This window comes from Nannospalax galili, mitochondrion, assembly GCF_000622305.1.
Source record: "Nannospalax galili isolate 575 mitochondrion, complete genome".
NCBI lineage: Eukaryota > Metazoa > Chordata > Mammalia > Rodentia > Spalacidae > Nannospalax > Nannospalax galili.
Genome location: NC_020754.1, coordinates 1 through 16,409, shown reverse-complemented (window position 1 = coordinate 16,409; position 16,409 = coordinate 1). Strand labels below are relative to the sequence as shown.

Below are 16,409 nucleotides of genomic sequence, written 5' to 3'. Positions count from 1 at the left end.
TTGTATTTGAGTTGTTGTGTATTGTGTGACTACTAGGTAATTTAAGTTGTCATTGGTGAAAAAAAAATTTTTTGATTTTTGTACACATACAGAATTTGGTGTTATATTTTTGGCAACTTATAGAAAGAAAATAATTGAGGGTTTTAAGTCTTACTTAATTTTGTTTTTGGGGTTTGGCAAAATTTAAGATAAGGCCACCACCTGGGGTGGTGGGGGGTAAGGGGGGTTTGCAATAAAAAAGATAATACTGTATAGTGCGTGCGTCGTTAAGTTGAAATTTAGTATTAATAATTTATATGTCCTACAAGCATTAACTTATAGCCACCTGTTGGAGATGTGTGGAACAGATAATACATACAAGTCCAGCTAGACTAGGGTTGGATCCTTCATGCCTTGACGGCTATGCTGAGTCACAGCATCCCCAAAAATAAAAAATACCAAATGTATGACACCACAGTTATGTTAGGCATGGGCTGATTAGACATTAATCCATCGAGATGTCTTATTTAAGGGGAACGTATGGACGATAAAACATTCAATGGCCCTGAAGTAAGAACCAGATGTCTGATAAAGTGCATTGTTAGCTACCCCCAAGTTAAATGGGCCCGGAGCGAGAAGAGAGGTACTAGTGGGCGGGTTGCTGGTTTCACGGAGGATGGTAGATGAACAGACCAACGTTGGAAGTGGATAGTCATATGGAAGAGAAATGATTTGACTAGGATGGTGTATGCCTGATAACGCAGATATGTCCATCAAGCATTAATGTAATGTATTACATGGATATTCATGTGGATTGTAATTTTATGTACGATAATAATAGTATGTTTTATGTAATATTAATGATTTATTGTACTTGCTTATAAGTTAGTGGTAGATAATTTAATGTACTATATACATAAATGTATTATGTACTTTATATATTTTTCTTGTACTTGCTTAATTATTAATGTGGTATATAAATGAATGCACGAATTACATAAGTCAAGGAATAGTTTAATGAGAATGTCAGCTTTGGGTGTTGATGGTGGGAAAGGTTTCTCTTCCTTGATGTCTAGGGGTTTATTGGGTCCCATTTCTGGTTTACAAGACCAGGGTAATTATTTATACTACCTAGACTATATTAGAGTTTTATGATTTTATTTTCTACTAAACCTGCTAGTGGTATTAGGATTAGGATGATTGAGAAGTATAGAATTGAGGCTACTTGGCCAATAATGATGAATGGGTGTTCAACCGGTTGACCTCCAATTCATGTTAGGGTAATTAGATCTGCTACTAGTATTCAGAATAGTAGTTGGCTGATTGGTCGGAAGGTTAGGCTTCGTTGGGCTGATGTGTGTAGTATGGGTATAATAGCTAGGATTAGGATTGATAAGATTAGGGCTAATACCCCTCCTAGTTTGTTTGGGATGGAGCGTAGGATGGCGTAGGCGAATAGGAAGTATCATTCTGGTTTGATGTGTGGTGGTGTATTTAGGGGGTTTGCGGGGGTGTAGTTGTCTGGATCTCCTAGTAGGTCTGGGAAAAATAGGACTAGGGATGTGAGGGTAATCGTTAATACTATAGCTCCTAGGATGTCCTTAATTGTAAAATATGGGTGAAATGGGATTTTATCGGCATTGGAGTCTAGGCCTGATGGGTTACTTGATCCTGTTTCGTGAAGGAATAAAAGGTGAACTATCACTAGGGCTGTGATGATGAATGGTAGGATGAAGTGGAAGGCGAAGAATCGGGTGAGTGTGGCTTTGTCTACTGAGAATCCTCCTCAAATTCATTCTACTAGGGTTGTTCCTATATATGGGATGGCTGATAATAGATTTGTAATGACCGTAGCTCCTCAAAATGATATTTGTCCTCATGGGAGAACATATCCTATAAATGCGGTTGCTATTACTGTGAATAATAAGATGATGCCAATGTTTCATGTTTCTTTGAAGTGGTAAGACCCATAGTAGATACCTCGTCCTACGTGTAGGAACAGGCAGATGAAGAATATGGATGCGCCGTTGGCGTGTAGATATCGGATTATTCAGCCGTAGTTAACGTCTCGACAGATATGGGTTACTGATGAAAAGGCCGTAAGGGTGTCGGATGTGTAGTGTATTGCTAGGAATAGCCCGGTAACGATTTGTAATCCTAGGCATACTCCTAGTAGGGATCCGAAGTTTCATCATGTTGAGATACTAGATGGTGTTGGTAAATCGATGAGTGAGTGATTAATAATTTTGATTAGGGGGTGTGATTTACGTAGGTTTGTCATTAGGGTTTCTGTAGTTGAATTACAACGATGATTTTTCATGTCATTGGTCTTAGTTAAATGCTATGTAGGAACTATGTCCAATTATGTTTTTATTATGAGTGTAGCTCTTGTTACTTGCTTTATTGGTTTGTCAATTAAACCTTCTCCTGTATATGGTGGATTGTGTTTAATTGTTGGTGGTTGTGTTGGTTGTGGAATTGTGTTGAGTTTTGGTGGTCAGTTTTTAGGTTTAATGGTGTTTTTGATTTATTTGGGTGGTATGTTGGTTGTATTTGGTTATACTGCGGCTATGGCTTCTGAGGAGTATCCGGAGTCTTGGGGGTCTAATTGGTTAGTTCTTGGGTTATTAGTGGTTGGTATTATTATAGAGTTGTTATTAGTATTTTGGTTAGGTAATGATGGTGATGTGGAGTTGGTTGTTGAGTTTAATAATATAGAGGATTGAGTGGTTTTTGAAGGGGAAGAGATTGGGTTGATTAGTGAGGATGGGATGGGTGCGGCGGCTATATATAGTTGTGCTGGGTGAATAGTGGTAGTTGCTGGATGAACTTTGTTTGTTAGTATTTTTATTATTATTGAAATTACTCGAGGTAATAGGTTAGGGTGAGTAGTGAGATAATGGTAATATTTATTAGGAATGATAGTGAGTAGAGTTTGATAAGTCCTTTTTGGTTTGATGTAATGATGGAAGCAGTTATTTGTGTGTTGGCAATTGTTTTTGGGATAGCTTTTTCTAGTCAAATTAGGTCTATTAGGTTTGATGCTATGTTTTGGCTTATAGTTAGGCTTTTGACTGGTAATAGGCGGTGGATAATTGATGGAAAGTATCCTAGCAGTGTGGTGAATTTGTGTGTGGGGGTAGGTGATTTGTGTTTAAGTGTTGAGGTTATGTTGTTTAGGTCTATGGCGACTGTAAACCCTAAAATAGAAATTGTAATGGCTATTAATTTTAGTGATAGTGGTATTGTTATTGTGGGAATATTAGTTGGTGGGAGATTTGAGGTAATTATAAATCCTGCTAGGATACTCCCCAGGGCTAGGCGGTTAATAGGGTTAATAAGTTGAGGGTTATTTTCGTTTATTGTGATTGTTGGGGTGAAGTGTGGTTTAGATATTACAACGAAGAAGATGATTCGTGTGCTGTATACAGCAGTTATTGAGGTGGCGATTAGTGTGACTAGTAAGGCTCAGGCGTTGGTATTAGACGTATTAAGGGTTTCGATGATTAAGTCTTTTGAGTAGAAACCTGTTAGGAATGGTATCCCTGTCAGTGCGAGGCTTCCGATGGTTAAGCAGGATGAGGTGAATGGTATGGATTTAAACAGTCCTCCTATTTTTCGGATGTCTTGTTCATTATTTAGGTTGTGGATGATTGATCCGGAGCATATGAATAGTATGGCTTTGAAGAAGGCGTGGGTACAGATGTGAAGGAATGCTAGGTGTGGTTGATTAATCCCTAGGGTAACAAATATTAAGCCAAGTTGGCTTGAGGTGGAGAATGCTACGATTTTTTTGATGTCGTTTTGTGTAAGAGCACATATTGCGGTAAATAGTGTGGTTATTGCTCCTAGGCATAGTGTTAAAGTTAGGATAGTTTGGTTGTTTTGTGTTAGTGGGTAGAATCGGATTATTAGGAATACTCCGGCTACAACTATTGTACTTGAGTGTAATAGAGCTGATACTGGTGTTGGCCCTTCTATAGCTGAGGGAAGTCATGGGTGGAGTCCAAATTGGGCTGATTTGCCTGTTGCGGCTAGTAGAATACCTAATAATGGTAGAATGTCAGTGTTCGTGTTGAAGATGAAGATTTGTTGTAGCTCTCATGAGTTTGTGTGGATTGTAAATCAGGCTATAGATAGAATTAGGCCGATATCTCCGATGCGATTGTATAAAATGGCTTGTAGAGCTGCGGTGTTGGCATCTGTTCGTCCGAATCACCAACCAATTAGTAAAAATGATATGATTCCTACTCCTTCTCATCCAATGAATAGTTGAAATAGGTTGTTAGCTGATACTAGGATAATTATGGTTATTAAGAATATTAGTAAGTATTTTATGAATCGGTTTAGGTTTGGGTCGGAGTGTATATATCATGAAGAAAATTCCGTGATTGACCATGTTACAAATAATGCTACTGGAATAAATAGATAAGAGAAATAGTCAAATTTAAAGCTTATAACTAATTTAATTGAGTTGATTGTTATTCAGTGTCAGTTTGATGTGATGAGTTCATTATTGTTGTTGAGAAATGTGAGTAGAGGGATTAGGCTAAATAGAAACGATAATTTAATTGAGTTAATTACGTGTTTAGGGTAGCTGTTTGAGTTATATTTGCTAGTTAGTGATAGAAGTAAGGGGGTTGTTAGGGTTGTTAGGATTAGTAAATTTATTGAGACGTTGATATTAATTACTTTTATTTGGAGTTGCACCAATTTTTTGATTCCTAAGACCAATGGATTACTACTATCCTGTAAAAGTAGGAAAGCCGTGAGTGTAATCACGGTAGCATGAGTTAGCAGTTCTTGCTTACTTTCCTGGTAAATAAGAAATGTGTTTTCTATTTTTAGATTCACAGTCTAATGTTTTATGTAAACTATATTTACATTAAGGTAGTCCGAGGATAAGTTTAGGGTTAATGGAAATTAGGATAATTGGGATGATGTGAAGTGATATAATAGTTGATTCACGGGTATGTGTTGGTGGTAAAAATTTAGTATGATTAGTTAGTTTACCTCGTTGGGAGCTAATAAGTATATAAAATGTGTAGGCGGCTGTTATGATTATGTTTATACCTATTATTAGGATTGATAGGTTTGATCATGAAAATGAGGATGTAATGATTAGGAGTTCTCCAATAAGATTAATTGATGGGGGAAGTGCTAGGTTGGCTAGACTTCCTAGTATTCATCACACTCCTATTAGTGGGAGAATTGTTTGTAGTCCTTGAGCTAGTATTATAGTGCGGCTGTGGGTTCGTTCATAGTTAGAGTTGGCTAAACAGAATAGTAGGGAGGAGGTCAGTCCGTGAGCAATTATTAAAGCTGTAGCTCCTATAAAGCTTCATGGTGTTTGGATTATGACTGCTACAATTACTAGGGCTATATGGCTTACTGATGAATAAGCAATTAATGATTTGAGGTCAGTTTGTCGTATACAGATTGAGCTGGTTATTACTATACCTCATAGTGATAATATGATGAATGGGTAGGCTATGGTTTTGTTTACTATATCTAGTAGAATTGAGATTCGTATTATTCCGTAACCCCCCAGTTTTAGTAGTACGGCTGCTAGAACTATTGATCCTGCAATTGGTGCTTCTACGTGGGCTTTCGGGAGTCATAGGTGTACTCCATATAAAGGTATTTTTACTAGGAAGGCTAATATGAAAGCTAACCATAGAATGTGATTGGATCATGACTGGCTTAGTGCAGGTTGCTTTAAGGATAGTAGTACTAGGTTAAGAGTTCCGAAGGTGTTATTAAAGTTAATCAGTGAAATTAGTAGGGGGATTGACCCAATTAATGTATAAAATAAGAAGTACAATCCGGCGTTTAAACGTTCTGTTTGGTTTCCTCAACGTGTAATAATAATTAGTGTGGGGATTAGGGTTGCTTCGAATAGGATATAAAATAGTATTAGTTCTGTTGCGGTAAATGTTATGATTAGGAATACTTGAAGAAGTGTTAGGAGGCTGATATATATTTTTTTATAGTTTTCTTGTTCTTTTGATAGGTGGTTTTGGCTAGCTAGGAGTATTAGTGGTAGGAGTCATGTTGTTAGGATTACTAGTGGTGTGGATAATGGGTCTGAGAAGAATGTTGTGGAAAAGTTATAACTGTTTGTGGAGTCTTGGTGTAGTAGGGATAGTGAGATGAGGCTAATTATTAGGCTGTGACATGTGGTGTTTGTTCATACTGTTTTGTTGTTTGTGAATCAGGTTAGTGGTAAGAGTATAATGGATGGCAGAATAATTTTTAACATTGTAGGAGGTTAAGGTTTTGTACGTAATCTGTACCATATGTGTCTGATACTATCACTAGTAGTGCTAGGCCTACGGCGGCTTCGCAAGCTGCGAAAACTAGAATGATGATTGGAATAATAAAGGATAGTATTGAGTGGGAGTTTAGTGTAATCAGAGATGTTATGGTAAATAAAGATAAAATTATTCCTTCTAAGCATAGTAGGGTTGATATTAGGTGGGATCGGAATATTAAGGCTCCGAGTAGTGACAGGATAAATGTGAGGAGTAAGTTAAAGAATACAGGGGTCATTTGGTATTCATGGTTATGCCCATGATTTAATGAGTCGAAATCATTTGTTTTGTTTAAACTAATTACCAGTATTATTCTGTTCATTCTAGACCTTTGTTAAATCATTCGTATATTAGTCCTAAGGCTAAAATGATTAGTAGCCCTAGGGTTGTTAGTACTACTCCTGTGAGGTTTCCGTATTGGATTGCTCATGGAATGGGTAGGAGAAGCGCAATTTCTAGATCAAATAGGAGGAATGTGATGGCGATAAGGAAAAATTTTATGGAAAATGGAAGGCGAGCAGATCCTATTGGATCAAATCCGCATTCATATGGACTGGCTTTATCTGAGTATAGGTTTAGTTGTGGAAGTCAGAAGGCTACGGAAATCAGGATTATGGAAAGGCTGATGTTTATTATTATGGTAATTAGTAAGTTTATTATTCTTTTCAGGTGTTTGTTCTGATCTGTTTGATTGGAAGTCAAAAGTACTTTTTATACTAAAAGAATAGGACCCTCATCAGTAAATTGATACATATAGGAAAAGTCAGACTACGTCTACGAAGTGTCAGTATCAGGCTGCGGCTTCAAAGCCGAAATGGTGTTTTGAGGTGAAGTGAAAATTTAGTTGTCGTAGGAGGCATGTGAGTAGGAACGTAGAGCCAATGATTACATGTAGACCGTGAAACCCTGTTGCTACAAAGAATGTAGAACCGTAGATGCCATCAGAGATTGTAAATGGTGCTTCTAGGTATTCTGATGCTTGGAGTAGGGTGAAGTATAGGCCTAGAAGGATTGTGATTAATAATGCTTGGATTATGTGATTTCGTTTTCCTTCTATTAGGCTATGGTGAGCTCAGGTGATAGATACACCTGATGCTAGAAGTACTGCTGTGTTAAGCAGTGGTACTTCAATTGGATTGAGTGGGTTAATTCCTGTTGGTGGTCAACATCCCCCTAGTTCTGGTGTTGGGGCAAGGCTTGAGTGGTAAAATGCTCAGAAGAATCCGGAAAAGAAGAATACTTCTGATACGATAAACAGGATTATACCGTATCGTAACCCCTTTTGTACTGGTGGGGTGTGGTGGCCTTGAAATGTTCCTTCACGCACTACATCTCGTCATCACTGGTATATAGTTAGGATATTACCTGCTGTGGCAATTGTTAGAAGGGTGAAGGAGTTAAAGTGGAATCATATGATAAGGCCTGAAGTTAGGAGGAAGGCTGATAGTGCTCCTGTAAGAGGCCATGGGCTGGGATTTACTATGTGAAAGGCGTGTGTTTGGTGGGTCATTATTATGTGTTGTCTTGTAGGTATAGACTAACTAGTAGGGTAAATACGTAGGCTTGGATTATAGCTACAGCAAGTTCTAGGATGGTAAGTATTATTAGAATTAGGAAGGTAATGCTGGCTGTTGATAGGCTAATTGTGGTTAATACTAGTGTAGCACCTCCAATTAGATGAATTAGTAGGTGTCCCGCTGTGATGTTAGCTGTTAGACGTACAGCTAGTGCTATAGGTTGAATGAATAGGCTAATTGTTTCAATGATAACTAGTATTGGGATTAGGGTAATAGGGGTACCTTGGGGTAGGAAGTGGGCTAGTGATGCTTTTGTTTTATAACGGAAGCCTAGGATTACAGCTCCTGCCCACATTGGGATTGCTATGCCTAAGTTTATTGAGAGTTGTGTGGTTGGGGTAAATGTATGGGGAAGCAGCCCTAGGAGGTTTGTAGATCCAATAAAGATGATGAGTGAGGTGAGTATTAGAGATCATGTGCGGCCTTTTGGTGAGTGTGTAAATATTATTTGTTTGGTAATAAGTTTAATTAATCATTGTTGGGCTGTTGTTACTCGGTTGTTGATTAATTTGTTTGTTGTTTTAAAAAATAGGGTTGGGAATATAATGATGGGAATTACAATGGGGAGGCCTATTAGTGTAGGGGTAGCGAAAGAGGCAAATAGATTTTCGTTCATTTTTTGTCTCATGGGTTGTGTGTTTTGTTAAATTTTGTTTGTTTTGGTGAGGGTGTGGGGGTTAGGTTAAATGATGATAGTTTTAGTTGTAGAATAATAAAAAGGGTTACTAAGGATGTTATGATTACGGTTGATCATGTGGATGTATCAAGTTGTGGCATTTCATTATGGGGGGCTTGTATTCCCTATCTCTAGCTTAAAAGGCTAGCGCTAAAAGCTTCATAATGTTTAGACCATTGTTGAGGATCAATTTTCAAAGTGCTTTAGTGGCACTATTTCTAGTACGATTGGTATGAAACTGTGATTTGAACCACAGATTTCTGAACACTGCCCATAGAATAATCCTGGGCGAGTTGATGTGATTGTGGCTTGATTAAGTCGTCCAGGGATAGCATCTGTTTTTAAACCCAGGGATGGAACAGCCCATGAGTGGAGCACATCTTCTGAAGAAATTAATATTCGAATTGGTAGTTCTACTGGTAAGACTACGCGGTTGTCGACTTCTAGGAGTCGAAGCTCTCCAGGTTTTAGTTCGGATGTTGGGATCATGTATGAGTCGAAGTTTAGGTCTTCGTAGTCTGTGTACTCATAGCTTCAGTATCATTGGTGGCCTATAGTTTTGACTGTAAGAGCAGGGTTGTTAATTTCATCTATTATGTAAAGGATTCGAAGAGATGGTAGGGCGATTAGAATTAGGATGACGGCTGGTAGAATGGTTCAGATTGTTTCTACTTCTTGGGCATCTATTGTGTTGGTGTGTGTTAGACGTGTGGTTAGTATGGCTGTAATTACATATAGTACTATTGAACTAATTAAGAATACAATTATAAGTGTATGGTCGTGGAAATTTATTAATTCTTCTATAATTGGGGATGTAGCATCCTGTAGGCCGTATTGCAGCGGGTAAGCCATTGAGATATACAGTGTTGGGCTGTAATTTAACTTTGACAAAGTTATGTAATTATTTTACTAATATCTCATAAAGAAAGACATAGAGGTTATGGTGTTGGCTTGAAACCAATTTTAGGGGGTTCGATTCCTTCCTTTCTTAATTAACTTTTACATATGTTGGTTCTTCGAATGTGTGGTAGGGTGGAGGACAACCGTGTAGTCATTCTAGGTTAGTTGAGGTAAGATCTACTGCTTCAACTTCTCGTTTTGATGCAAATGCTTCTCAAACCATAAATACTATGATTATTACTGCGGTTAGGGAAATGAATGAGCCTATGGATGAAATTACATTTCATGTCGTGTAGGCATCTGGATAATCGGAATATCGTCGTGGTATTCCTGATAGACCTAAAAAATGTTGTGGGAAGAATGTTATGTTAACTCCTACGAATATTACTGCGAAGTGGATTTTTGCTCATGTTTCGCTTAGTGAAAATCCTGTGAATAATGGAAATCAGTGGATAAATCCAGCTATAATTGCGAATACTGCTCCTATGGATAGTACGTAGTGGAAGTGTGCTACTACGTAGTAGGTGTCATGGAGTACAATGTCCAGTGATGAATTTGATAATACAATTCCTGTTAAACCCCCAATTGTGAATAAGAAGATAAACCCTAGGGCTCAGAGTATAGCTGGTGATCATTTAATATTACCTCCGTGGAGGGTAGCTAATCAACTAAAGACTTTTACTCCTGTTGGGATTGCAATGATTATTGTTGCTGAAGTGAAATAGGCTCGGGTATCCACGTCTAGTCCTACTGTAAATATATGGTGGGCTCATACAATAAAGCCCAGGAATCCGATTGATATTATGGCTCAAACTATTCCTATATATCCAAATGGTTCTTTTTTTCCAGAATAGTATGTCACGACGTGTGAGATGATACCAAATCCAGGAAGGATTAAGATGTATACTTCTGGGTGTCCGAAGAATCAAAATAGATGTTGATATAGAATTGGATCCCCTCCTCCGGCCGGATCAAAGAATGTGGTGTTTAGGTTGCGGTCTGTCAGTAATATGGTAATACCCGCAGCGAGAACTGGTAGTGCTAGTAGTAGAAGAACTGCCGTGATTAGGACTGATCATACAAATAGAGGTGTTTGGTATTGAGTGACAGCTGGGGGTTTTATGTTAATAATTGTTGTGATGAAATTAATTGCTCCAAGGATTGATGAGACACCTGCTAAGTGCAAGGAGAAAATTGTAAGGTCTACGGAGGCTCCAGCATGGGCCAAATTTCCGGCTAGAGGTGGATATACTGTTCATCCTGTACCTGCCCCGGCTTCTACTATTGATGATGCTAGCAGGAGTAGGAATGATGGGGGAAGGAGTCAAAAGCTTATGTTATTTATACGAGGAAAGGCTATATCTGGTGCTCCAATCATGAGTGGAACAAGTCAGTTTCCAAAACCTCCGATTATGATCGGTATAACTATGAAGAAAATTATGATAAATGCGTGAGCTGTTACTACAACATTGTAAATTTGATCATCTCCTAGCAGAGCCCCTGGCTGTCCAAGTTCTGCTCGGATTAAGATACTTAAAGCGGTTCCTACTATCCCAGCTCAAGCCCCAAACATAAGATAAAGTGTTCCGATATCCTTATGGTTGGTTGAGAATAGTCAACGAGTGATGAACATAGGTAAGATGGCTGAGTAAGCATTAGACTGTAAATCTAAAGACAGGGAAAGTACCCTTCTTACCATAGCCTCGAGGTGTTTAACATGTTGAATTGCAAATTCGAAGAAGCAGCTACAGCTGCCGGGGCTTCTCCCGCCTTTTTTTTTATTAGGCGGGAGAAGTAGATTGAAGCCCGTTGTTTTGGGTATTTAGCTGTTAACTAAGTTTTCGTGGGTTAGAGTCCCATCAATCTAGGAGGATTTAGCTTAATTAAAGCGATTGATTTGCGTTCAGAAGATGCGAGATTTATACTTGTAGTCCTTAGGTCAGAAGCTAAACGTTGTGTTTTCTTAAGGCTTTGAAGGCCTTCGGACTGGAAGTATCCTAAGCTTCTAGTATAGTGAGCTTACTAGTGGAGATAGTGGTAATGCTAGGGAGGAGATGATGATTAGTGGTGATAGAAGTGGGTGTTTTTTACTGTTTTGGTGGTGTGTATTAGTTTTTATGTTGTTGGATGTAGGGAAGGCTGTTATTGATGATGCATAAATAAGACGAGTGTAGAAGTAGAGGTTTAGTAGGGCTATTATTGTTATTGATAGGGCTATGAAGATGCAGTTGTTTTTTGTTAGTTCGATGATAATTATCCATTTGGGTAGGAATCCTGTGAGGGGTGGTAAACCACCTAATGATATTAGGATGATTAGGGTGGTTGAGATTAGTAGTGGGGATTTGTTTCATATTTTTGTGAATGAGGAAATGGATGTGGAGGTACAGATATATACTGTGATAAATATTGATGTTGTTAGGAATATATAGATTACCAGGTTTAGTAATATTATTGTTGGGTTATATATGGTTACAGCTACTATTCAGCCTATGTGGGCGATTGAGGAGTAGGCTAGGATTTTTCGTAGTTGTGTTTGGTTTAGTCCTCCTCAGCCGCCAATAAAGACTGATATTAGAGCTGATAGTGGTACTATGGTAGTATTTAGGTAATATGAGATGTGAAATATGATGGCTAGTGGGGCAATTTTTTGTCAGGTGAGTAGTAGAAGTCCGCTTAAGATTGGGACCCCTTGGGTAACTTCTGGTACTCAGAAGTGAAATGGGGCTAGGCCTAGTTTTATTATTAGGGCAATTAATACTAGTGAGTAGATGTAAAATTGTGTATTGTGGTGGAATTGTCAAATTCCTAGGTCGTGGTAATTTAGGATAATGGCTAAGAGTAAAATTATAGAGGCAGTTGCTTGGATTAGGAAATATTTTGTAGCTGCTTCTGTGGAACGGGGGTTAGAGTTGAATATTAAGATGGGGATAATGGCTAGCATGCTTATTTCTAAGCCAGCTCATATTAGGATTAAGTGGTTGCTGAGAATGGTAATGATAGACCCGACGAAGATTGTTAGTAAGATGATGGTTAGCGCCAGGATGTTAATTAGTACGGGAAGGGTTAGACCAACATTTTCGGGGTATGGGCCCGATAGCTTTAATTTAGCTGACCTTACTTGGATTTGTAGAATTTGGTGTAATGGTAGCACGAAGGTTTTTGAGACCTTAGGTATAGGTTCGATGCCTGAAGTTCTAGAAACAAGAGGGCTTGACCTCTATTTTTTACTCTATCAAAGTAACTCTGTTGTCGGACATGTTTCTATGTGTATGGTGGGATGCTTGCTATAGTTATTGGTATTGAGATGTGTCATATGCAGAATGCTAGGGTTAGTGGTAGAAAGTTTTTTCATAATAAGTGTATTAGCTGGTCATATCGGAATCGTGGGTATGATGCTCGGATTCATAAAAATATGGTTGTTAAAATTAATGTTTTGAGTATGAAGTTGAGTGTGAATAGTTCTGGGTTGTGTGGATTATACACGGCTCCAAGAAAAATGATTGTTGATAGGGCATTTATTATGATGATGTTGGTGTATTCTGCTATGAAGAATAGTGCGAATGGACCTGCAGCGTATTCTACATTGAAGCCTGATACTAGTTCAGATTCTCCTTCTGTTAGATCAAATGGGGCTCGGTTTGTTTCTGCTAGTGTAGAGATAAATCATATGAAGGCTAATGGTCATGCCGGTAGTAGGAATCAGGTCAGTTCTTGTGATGAGATTACTGATAATAGTGAAAAGGATCCTGATAGTAGGAGGATGGATAGGAGAATAATGGCTAGTGTTACTTCGTATGAAATTGTTTGGGCTACTGCCCGTAGGGCTCCAATTAGTGCGTATTTGGAGTTTGAGGCTCAACCCGATCATAGGATTGAGTATACTGATAGGCTTGAGGTTGCTAGGATGAATAGGGCTCCTAGGTTTAGGTTGAGTAGGGGGTAGGGCATTGGTAGTGGGATTCATAAGGATAGTGCTAGTGTGAGGGCCAGGGTTGGGGCAATAATAAAAAGGGTTAGTGATGCGGTTAAAGGTTTTAGTGGTTCCTTGGTAAATAGTTTTATAGCGTCGGCGAAGGGTTGGAGTACACCATATGGGCCAACTACGTTTGGGCCTTTTCGTAGTTGTATATATCCTAGGGTTTTTCGTTCTACTAGGGTTAGGAAGGCTATGGCTACTAGGATTGGTAGCAATAGGGTTAATATATTAATTAGGTGCACTATTAGGGAGAGGATTTGAACCTCTGATTATAAGGTTTTAAGTTTTATGCAATTTCCAAGCTCTGCCACCCCAATAACCCTTATCTTGGGTGGTGGTGTTACATATTTTGTATATTTAGATAGTTTCATATGTTATGTTAAAGGTGCTATTGAATAGTTGACCTTACTTCTCTGGTCCTTTCGTACTAGGAGAAGTTGTTAATAGATAGAAACCGACCTGGATTACTCCGGTCTGAACTCAGATCACGTAGGACTTTAATCGTTGAACAAACGAACCATTAATAGCGGCTGCACCATTTGGATGTCCTGATCCAACATCGAGGTCGTAAACCCTATTGTCGATAGGAACTCTTAAATAGGATTGCGCTGTTATCCCTAGGGTAACTTGGTCCGTTGATCAATTTCATGATTGGATCAATTGTTGACTACTTAAGTATCTTTAGGCTAGTAGGCCTAGAGTTGAGTCACTTGGAGGTTTTTTTGTACTCCGAGGTCACCCCAACCGAAATCTTTCTCTTATCTAATTTGTATTGTTAGTCCATTAGGTTGTTAGTGTTAGTTAGTAAGAGAGTTGATTAAAGCTCCATAGGGTCTTCTCGTCTTATTTGTTTATACCCGCCTCTTCACGGGTAGGTCAATTTCACTGATAGGAAGTAAGAGACAGTTAAACCCTCGTCTTGCCTTTCATGCGAGTCCCTAATTAAGGAACAAGTGATTATGCTACCTTTGCACGGTCAGGATACCGCGGCCGTTTAACGTGTGTCACTGGGCAGGCAGTGCCTCTAATACTAGTAATGCTAGAGGTGATGTTTTTGGTAAACAGGCGGGGTTTTTTTTGCCGAGTTCCTTTTACTTCTTTTAATCTTTCCTTGGTGCACTCCTGTGTTGGATTAACAATTAGTTGATCTAGTGAATTTATATTTGGTTTATGTCTAGAATTTTGTTAATTAACAATGAGTATTCGGTTTGTTATAGGCTTGTGCATGGAGAATTTTTTCTTGTTACTCATACTAACATTATCTCATCTATAGTCTTATAGATTGACCCAGTATTATGTTTAGGAATTCATTGTGATTTTGGGAATTGGGGTTGTATTTGGGGTTGAGCTTGAACGCTTTCTTAATTGGTGGCTGCTTTTAAGCCAACTATGGTATTTAGTTTAGTTTATTCTCTATTTAAGGTTGAGTCCTTTATCTAAAGAGCTGTCCCTCTTTAGATTATCCTTTAAGATTACGTTTGGATTTTGTGTTCTTATGGTAAAATTTAAGGAAGAACTAATATTCGTTTTCTGGGTAACCAGCTATCACCAAGCTCGTTAGGCTTTTCACCTCTACCTAAAAATCATCCCACTATTTTGCCACATAGACGGGTTCATTCATAAAATTGTTCTTAGGTAGCTCGTTTGGTTTCGGGGTCTATAGCTAAAATTCTTTTTGTTATAGGTTTTCTAGTTAATTCATTATGCAAAAGGTACAAGGGTTAATCTTTGCTTTGTTGTACTTTGAATTATTCTTTCATCTTTCCCTTACGGTACTGTCTCTATAGCGCCTTGTAATAATTTCTATCTCCTATACTTTTATTTAGGTAGTAAATGTTTTAATTTATTGTGTGATAATAATTTAGTTGAGTAGTGGTTGGGCTAGGAATGGTTCAGAGCGTCCTTGGTGATGGAATCTTCGGGGTGTAGGCCAGATGCTTTATATAAGCTACGCTTTGGTTTTGCCAAGCACACTTTCCAGTATGCTTACCTTGTTACGACTTGTCTCCTCTAATATTTATTATTGGCTTATAAATTAATAGTTTCAATTTTAGTACTTGAGGAGAGTGACGGGCGGTGTGTGCGTACTTCATTGCTGAGTTCAATTAAGCTCTCTATTCTTAATTTACTACTAAATCCTCCTTCACCCTCCAATTTCATGGAGGGATCCGTAATTTTCTTATGTAGAAAATGTAGCTCATTGCTTTCCACCTCATTGGCTACACCTTGACCTAACGTATTTACGATTATCATTTAGCTCACTGTTTGTCCTTGACAGGGTTTGCTGAAGATGGCGGTATATAGGCTGAATTAGCAAGGGGTGGTAAGGTGTAACGGGGTTTATCGATTATAGAACAAGCTCCTCTAGGCAGATATAAAGTACCGCCAAGTCCTTTGAGTTTTAAGCTGTGGCTAGTAGTTCTCTGGCGAATAATTTTGTTTTTGAATTATTTATGTTTAGGGCTAAGCATAGTGGGGTATCTAATCCCAGTTTGTGTCTTAGCTATCGTGTAGTCAAGATTATTAGGATTACTTTCGTTATTGTAATTATTTATACCATGAAATTTCTACGTTATTGGTAATTTTCTATCCTATTTATTTTATTTTATATACACGCTTTACGCCGGGTGATTATTAGTTTGGGTCAATCGTATGACCGCGGTGGCTGGCACGAGATTTACCAACCCTTATTGGTATGACTAAGTCAAACTTTCGTTCATTGCTTAATTTTTATCACTGCTGTTTCCCGTGGGGGTGTGGCTTAGCAAGGTGTCTTTAGCTACTTTACTTTAGTGTGCTTGATACCATCTCCTTTTGATCACTTGGTAGGTGATTTCATGGGATTCTTCACTGGTGTGTGGAGTCTAGCATGTGTAAGTCTACCTATAACTAATAATAAGGCCAGGACCAAACCTTTGTATGTTTGCGGGGCTATGAAGTCCATCTAAGCATTTTCAGTGCTTTGCTTTATTTTAAGCTACGCTAAC

General features: G+C 38.4%; 13 protein-coding genes across 13 annotated transcripts, besides 26 other annotated features; 1 reads left to right on the top strand and 12 right to left on the bottom strand. All coding sequences in view use genetic code 2, as the record gives it.

Moving 5' to 3' along the window:
- Positions 1 to 982: a D loop.
- Positions 983 to 1,048, top strand: a tRNA (tRNA-Pro).
- Positions 1,049 to 1,116, bottom strand: a tRNA (tRNA-Thr).
- A 4-nt stretch (positions 1,117 to 1,120) lies between these two features.
- CYTB (cytochrome b) lies at positions 1,121 to 2,260 on the bottom strand. The gene has a single exon. It carries the CDS (start codon positions 2,258 to 2,260, stop codon positions 1,121 to 1,123), a length of 1,140 nt encoding a protein of 379 aa, YP_007626770.1.
- Positions 2,261 to 2,264: 4 nt separating this feature from the next.
- Positions 2,265 to 2,333, top strand: a tRNA (tRNA-Glu).
- ND6 (NADH dehydrogenase subunit 6) lies at positions 2,334 to 2,858 on the top strand. Its single transcript has one exon. It carries the CDS (start codon positions 2,334 to 2,336, stop codon positions 2,856 to 2,858), a length of 525 nt encoding a protein of 174 aa, YP_007626769.1.
- ND5 (NADH dehydrogenase subunit 5) lies at positions 2,842 to 4,668 on the bottom strand. The gene has a single exon. It carries the CDS (start codon positions 4,666 to 4,668, stop codon positions 2,842 to 2,844), a length of 1,827 nt encoding a protein of 608 aa, YP_007626768.1.
- Positions 4,669 to 4,739, bottom strand: a tRNA (tRNA-Leu).
- Positions 4,738 to 4,796, bottom strand: a tRNA (tRNA-Ser).
- Positions 4,797 to 4,858, bottom strand: a tRNA (tRNA-His).
- Positions 4,859 to 4,864: 6 nt separating this feature from the next.
- Positions 4,865 to 6,241, bottom strand: ND4 (NADH dehydrogenase subunit 4). Its single transcript has one exon. The coding sequence runs from the start codon at positions 6,239 to 6,241 to the stop codon at positions 4,865 to 4,867; it is 1,377 nt and encodes a 458-aa protein (YP_007626767.1).
- ND4L (NADH dehydrogenase subunit 4L) lies at positions 6,235 to 6,531 on the bottom strand. Its single transcript has one exon. The coding sequence runs from the start codon at positions 6,529 to 6,531 to the stop codon at positions 6,235 to 6,237; it is 297 nt and encodes a 98-aa protein (YP_007626766.1).
- Positions 6,532 to 6,599, bottom strand: a tRNA (tRNA-Arg).
- A 3-nt stretch (positions 6,600 to 6,602) lies between these two features.
- ND3 (NADH dehydrogenase subunit 3) lies at positions 6,603 to 6,950 on the bottom strand. Its single transcript has one exon. The coding sequence runs from the start codon at positions 6,948 to 6,950 to the stop codon at positions 6,603 to 6,605; it is 348 nt and encodes a 115-aa protein (YP_007626765.1).
- A 1-nt stretch (position 6,951) lies between these two features.
- Positions 6,952 to 7,019, bottom strand: a tRNA (tRNA-Gly).
- COX3 (cytochrome c oxidase subunit III) lies at positions 7,020 to 7,803 on the bottom strand. Its single transcript has one exon. A coding segment is annotated over exon 1 (784 nt).
- A 2-nt stretch (positions 7,804 to 7,805) lies between these two features.
- Positions 7,806 to 8,486, bottom strand: ATP6 (ATP synthase F0 subunit 6). The gene has a single exon. The coding sequence runs from the start codon at positions 8,484 to 8,486 to the stop codon at positions 7,806 to 7,808; it is 681 nt and encodes a 226-aa protein (YP_007626763.1).
- On the bottom strand, positions 8,444 to 8,647 carry ATP8 (ATP synthase F0 subunit 8). The gene has a single exon. It carries the CDS (start codon positions 8,645 to 8,647, stop codon positions 8,444 to 8,446), a length of 204 nt encoding a protein of 67 aa, YP_007626762.1.
- Position 8,648: 1 nt separating this feature from the next.
- Positions 8,649 to 8,713, bottom strand: a tRNA (tRNA-Lys).
- A 1-nt stretch (position 8,714) lies between these two features.
- COX2 (cytochrome c oxidase subunit II) lies at positions 8,715 to 9,398 on the bottom strand. Its single transcript has one exon. The coding sequence runs from the start codon at positions 9,396 to 9,398 to the stop codon at positions 8,715 to 8,717; it is 684 nt and encodes a 227-aa protein (YP_007626761.1).
- Positions 9,399 to 9,465, bottom strand: a tRNA (tRNA-Asp).
- Positions 9,466 to 9,468: 3 nt separating this feature from the next.
- Positions 9,469 to 9,537, top strand: a tRNA (tRNA-Ser).
- On the bottom strand, positions 9,535 to 11,079 carry COX1 (cytochrome c oxidase subunit I). The gene has a single exon. The coding sequence runs from the start codon at positions 11,077 to 11,079 to the stop codon at positions 9,535 to 9,537; it is 1,545 nt and encodes a 514-aa protein (YP_007626760.1).
- Position 11,080: 1 nt separating this feature from the next.
- Positions 11,081 to 11,144, top strand: a tRNA (tRNA-Tyr).
- Position 11,145: 1 nt separating this feature from the next.
- Positions 11,146 to 11,209, top strand: a tRNA (tRNA-Cys).
- Positions 11,210 to 11,241: an origin of replication.
- Positions 11,242 to 11,314, top strand: a tRNA (tRNA-Asn).
- Positions 11,315 to 11,383, top strand: a tRNA (tRNA-Ala).
- Positions 11,384 to 11,386: 3 nt separating this feature from the next.
- Positions 11,387 to 11,453, bottom strand: a tRNA (tRNA-Trp).
- On the bottom strand, positions 11,454 to 12,495 carry ND2 (NADH dehydrogenase subunit 2). Its single transcript has one exon. A coding segment is annotated over exon 1 (1,042 nt).
- Positions 12,496 to 12,565, bottom strand: a tRNA (tRNA-Met).
- Positions 12,566 to 12,573: 8 nt separating this feature from the next.
- Positions 12,574 to 12,644, top strand: a tRNA (tRNA-Gln).
- Positions 12,642 to 12,709, bottom strand: a tRNA (tRNA-Ile).
- Positions 12,710 to 13,655, bottom strand: ND1 (NADH dehydrogenase subunit 1). Its single transcript has one exon. A coding segment is annotated over exon 1 (946 nt).
- Positions 13,656 to 13,664: 9 nt separating this feature from the next.
- Positions 13,665 to 13,739, bottom strand: a tRNA (tRNA-Leu).
- Positions 13,740 to 15,314, bottom strand: an rRNA (l-rRNA).
- Positions 15,315 to 15,380, bottom strand: a tRNA (tRNA-Val).
- Positions 15,381 to 16,342, bottom strand: an rRNA (s-rRNA).
- Positions 16,343 to 16,409, bottom strand: a tRNA (tRNA-Phe).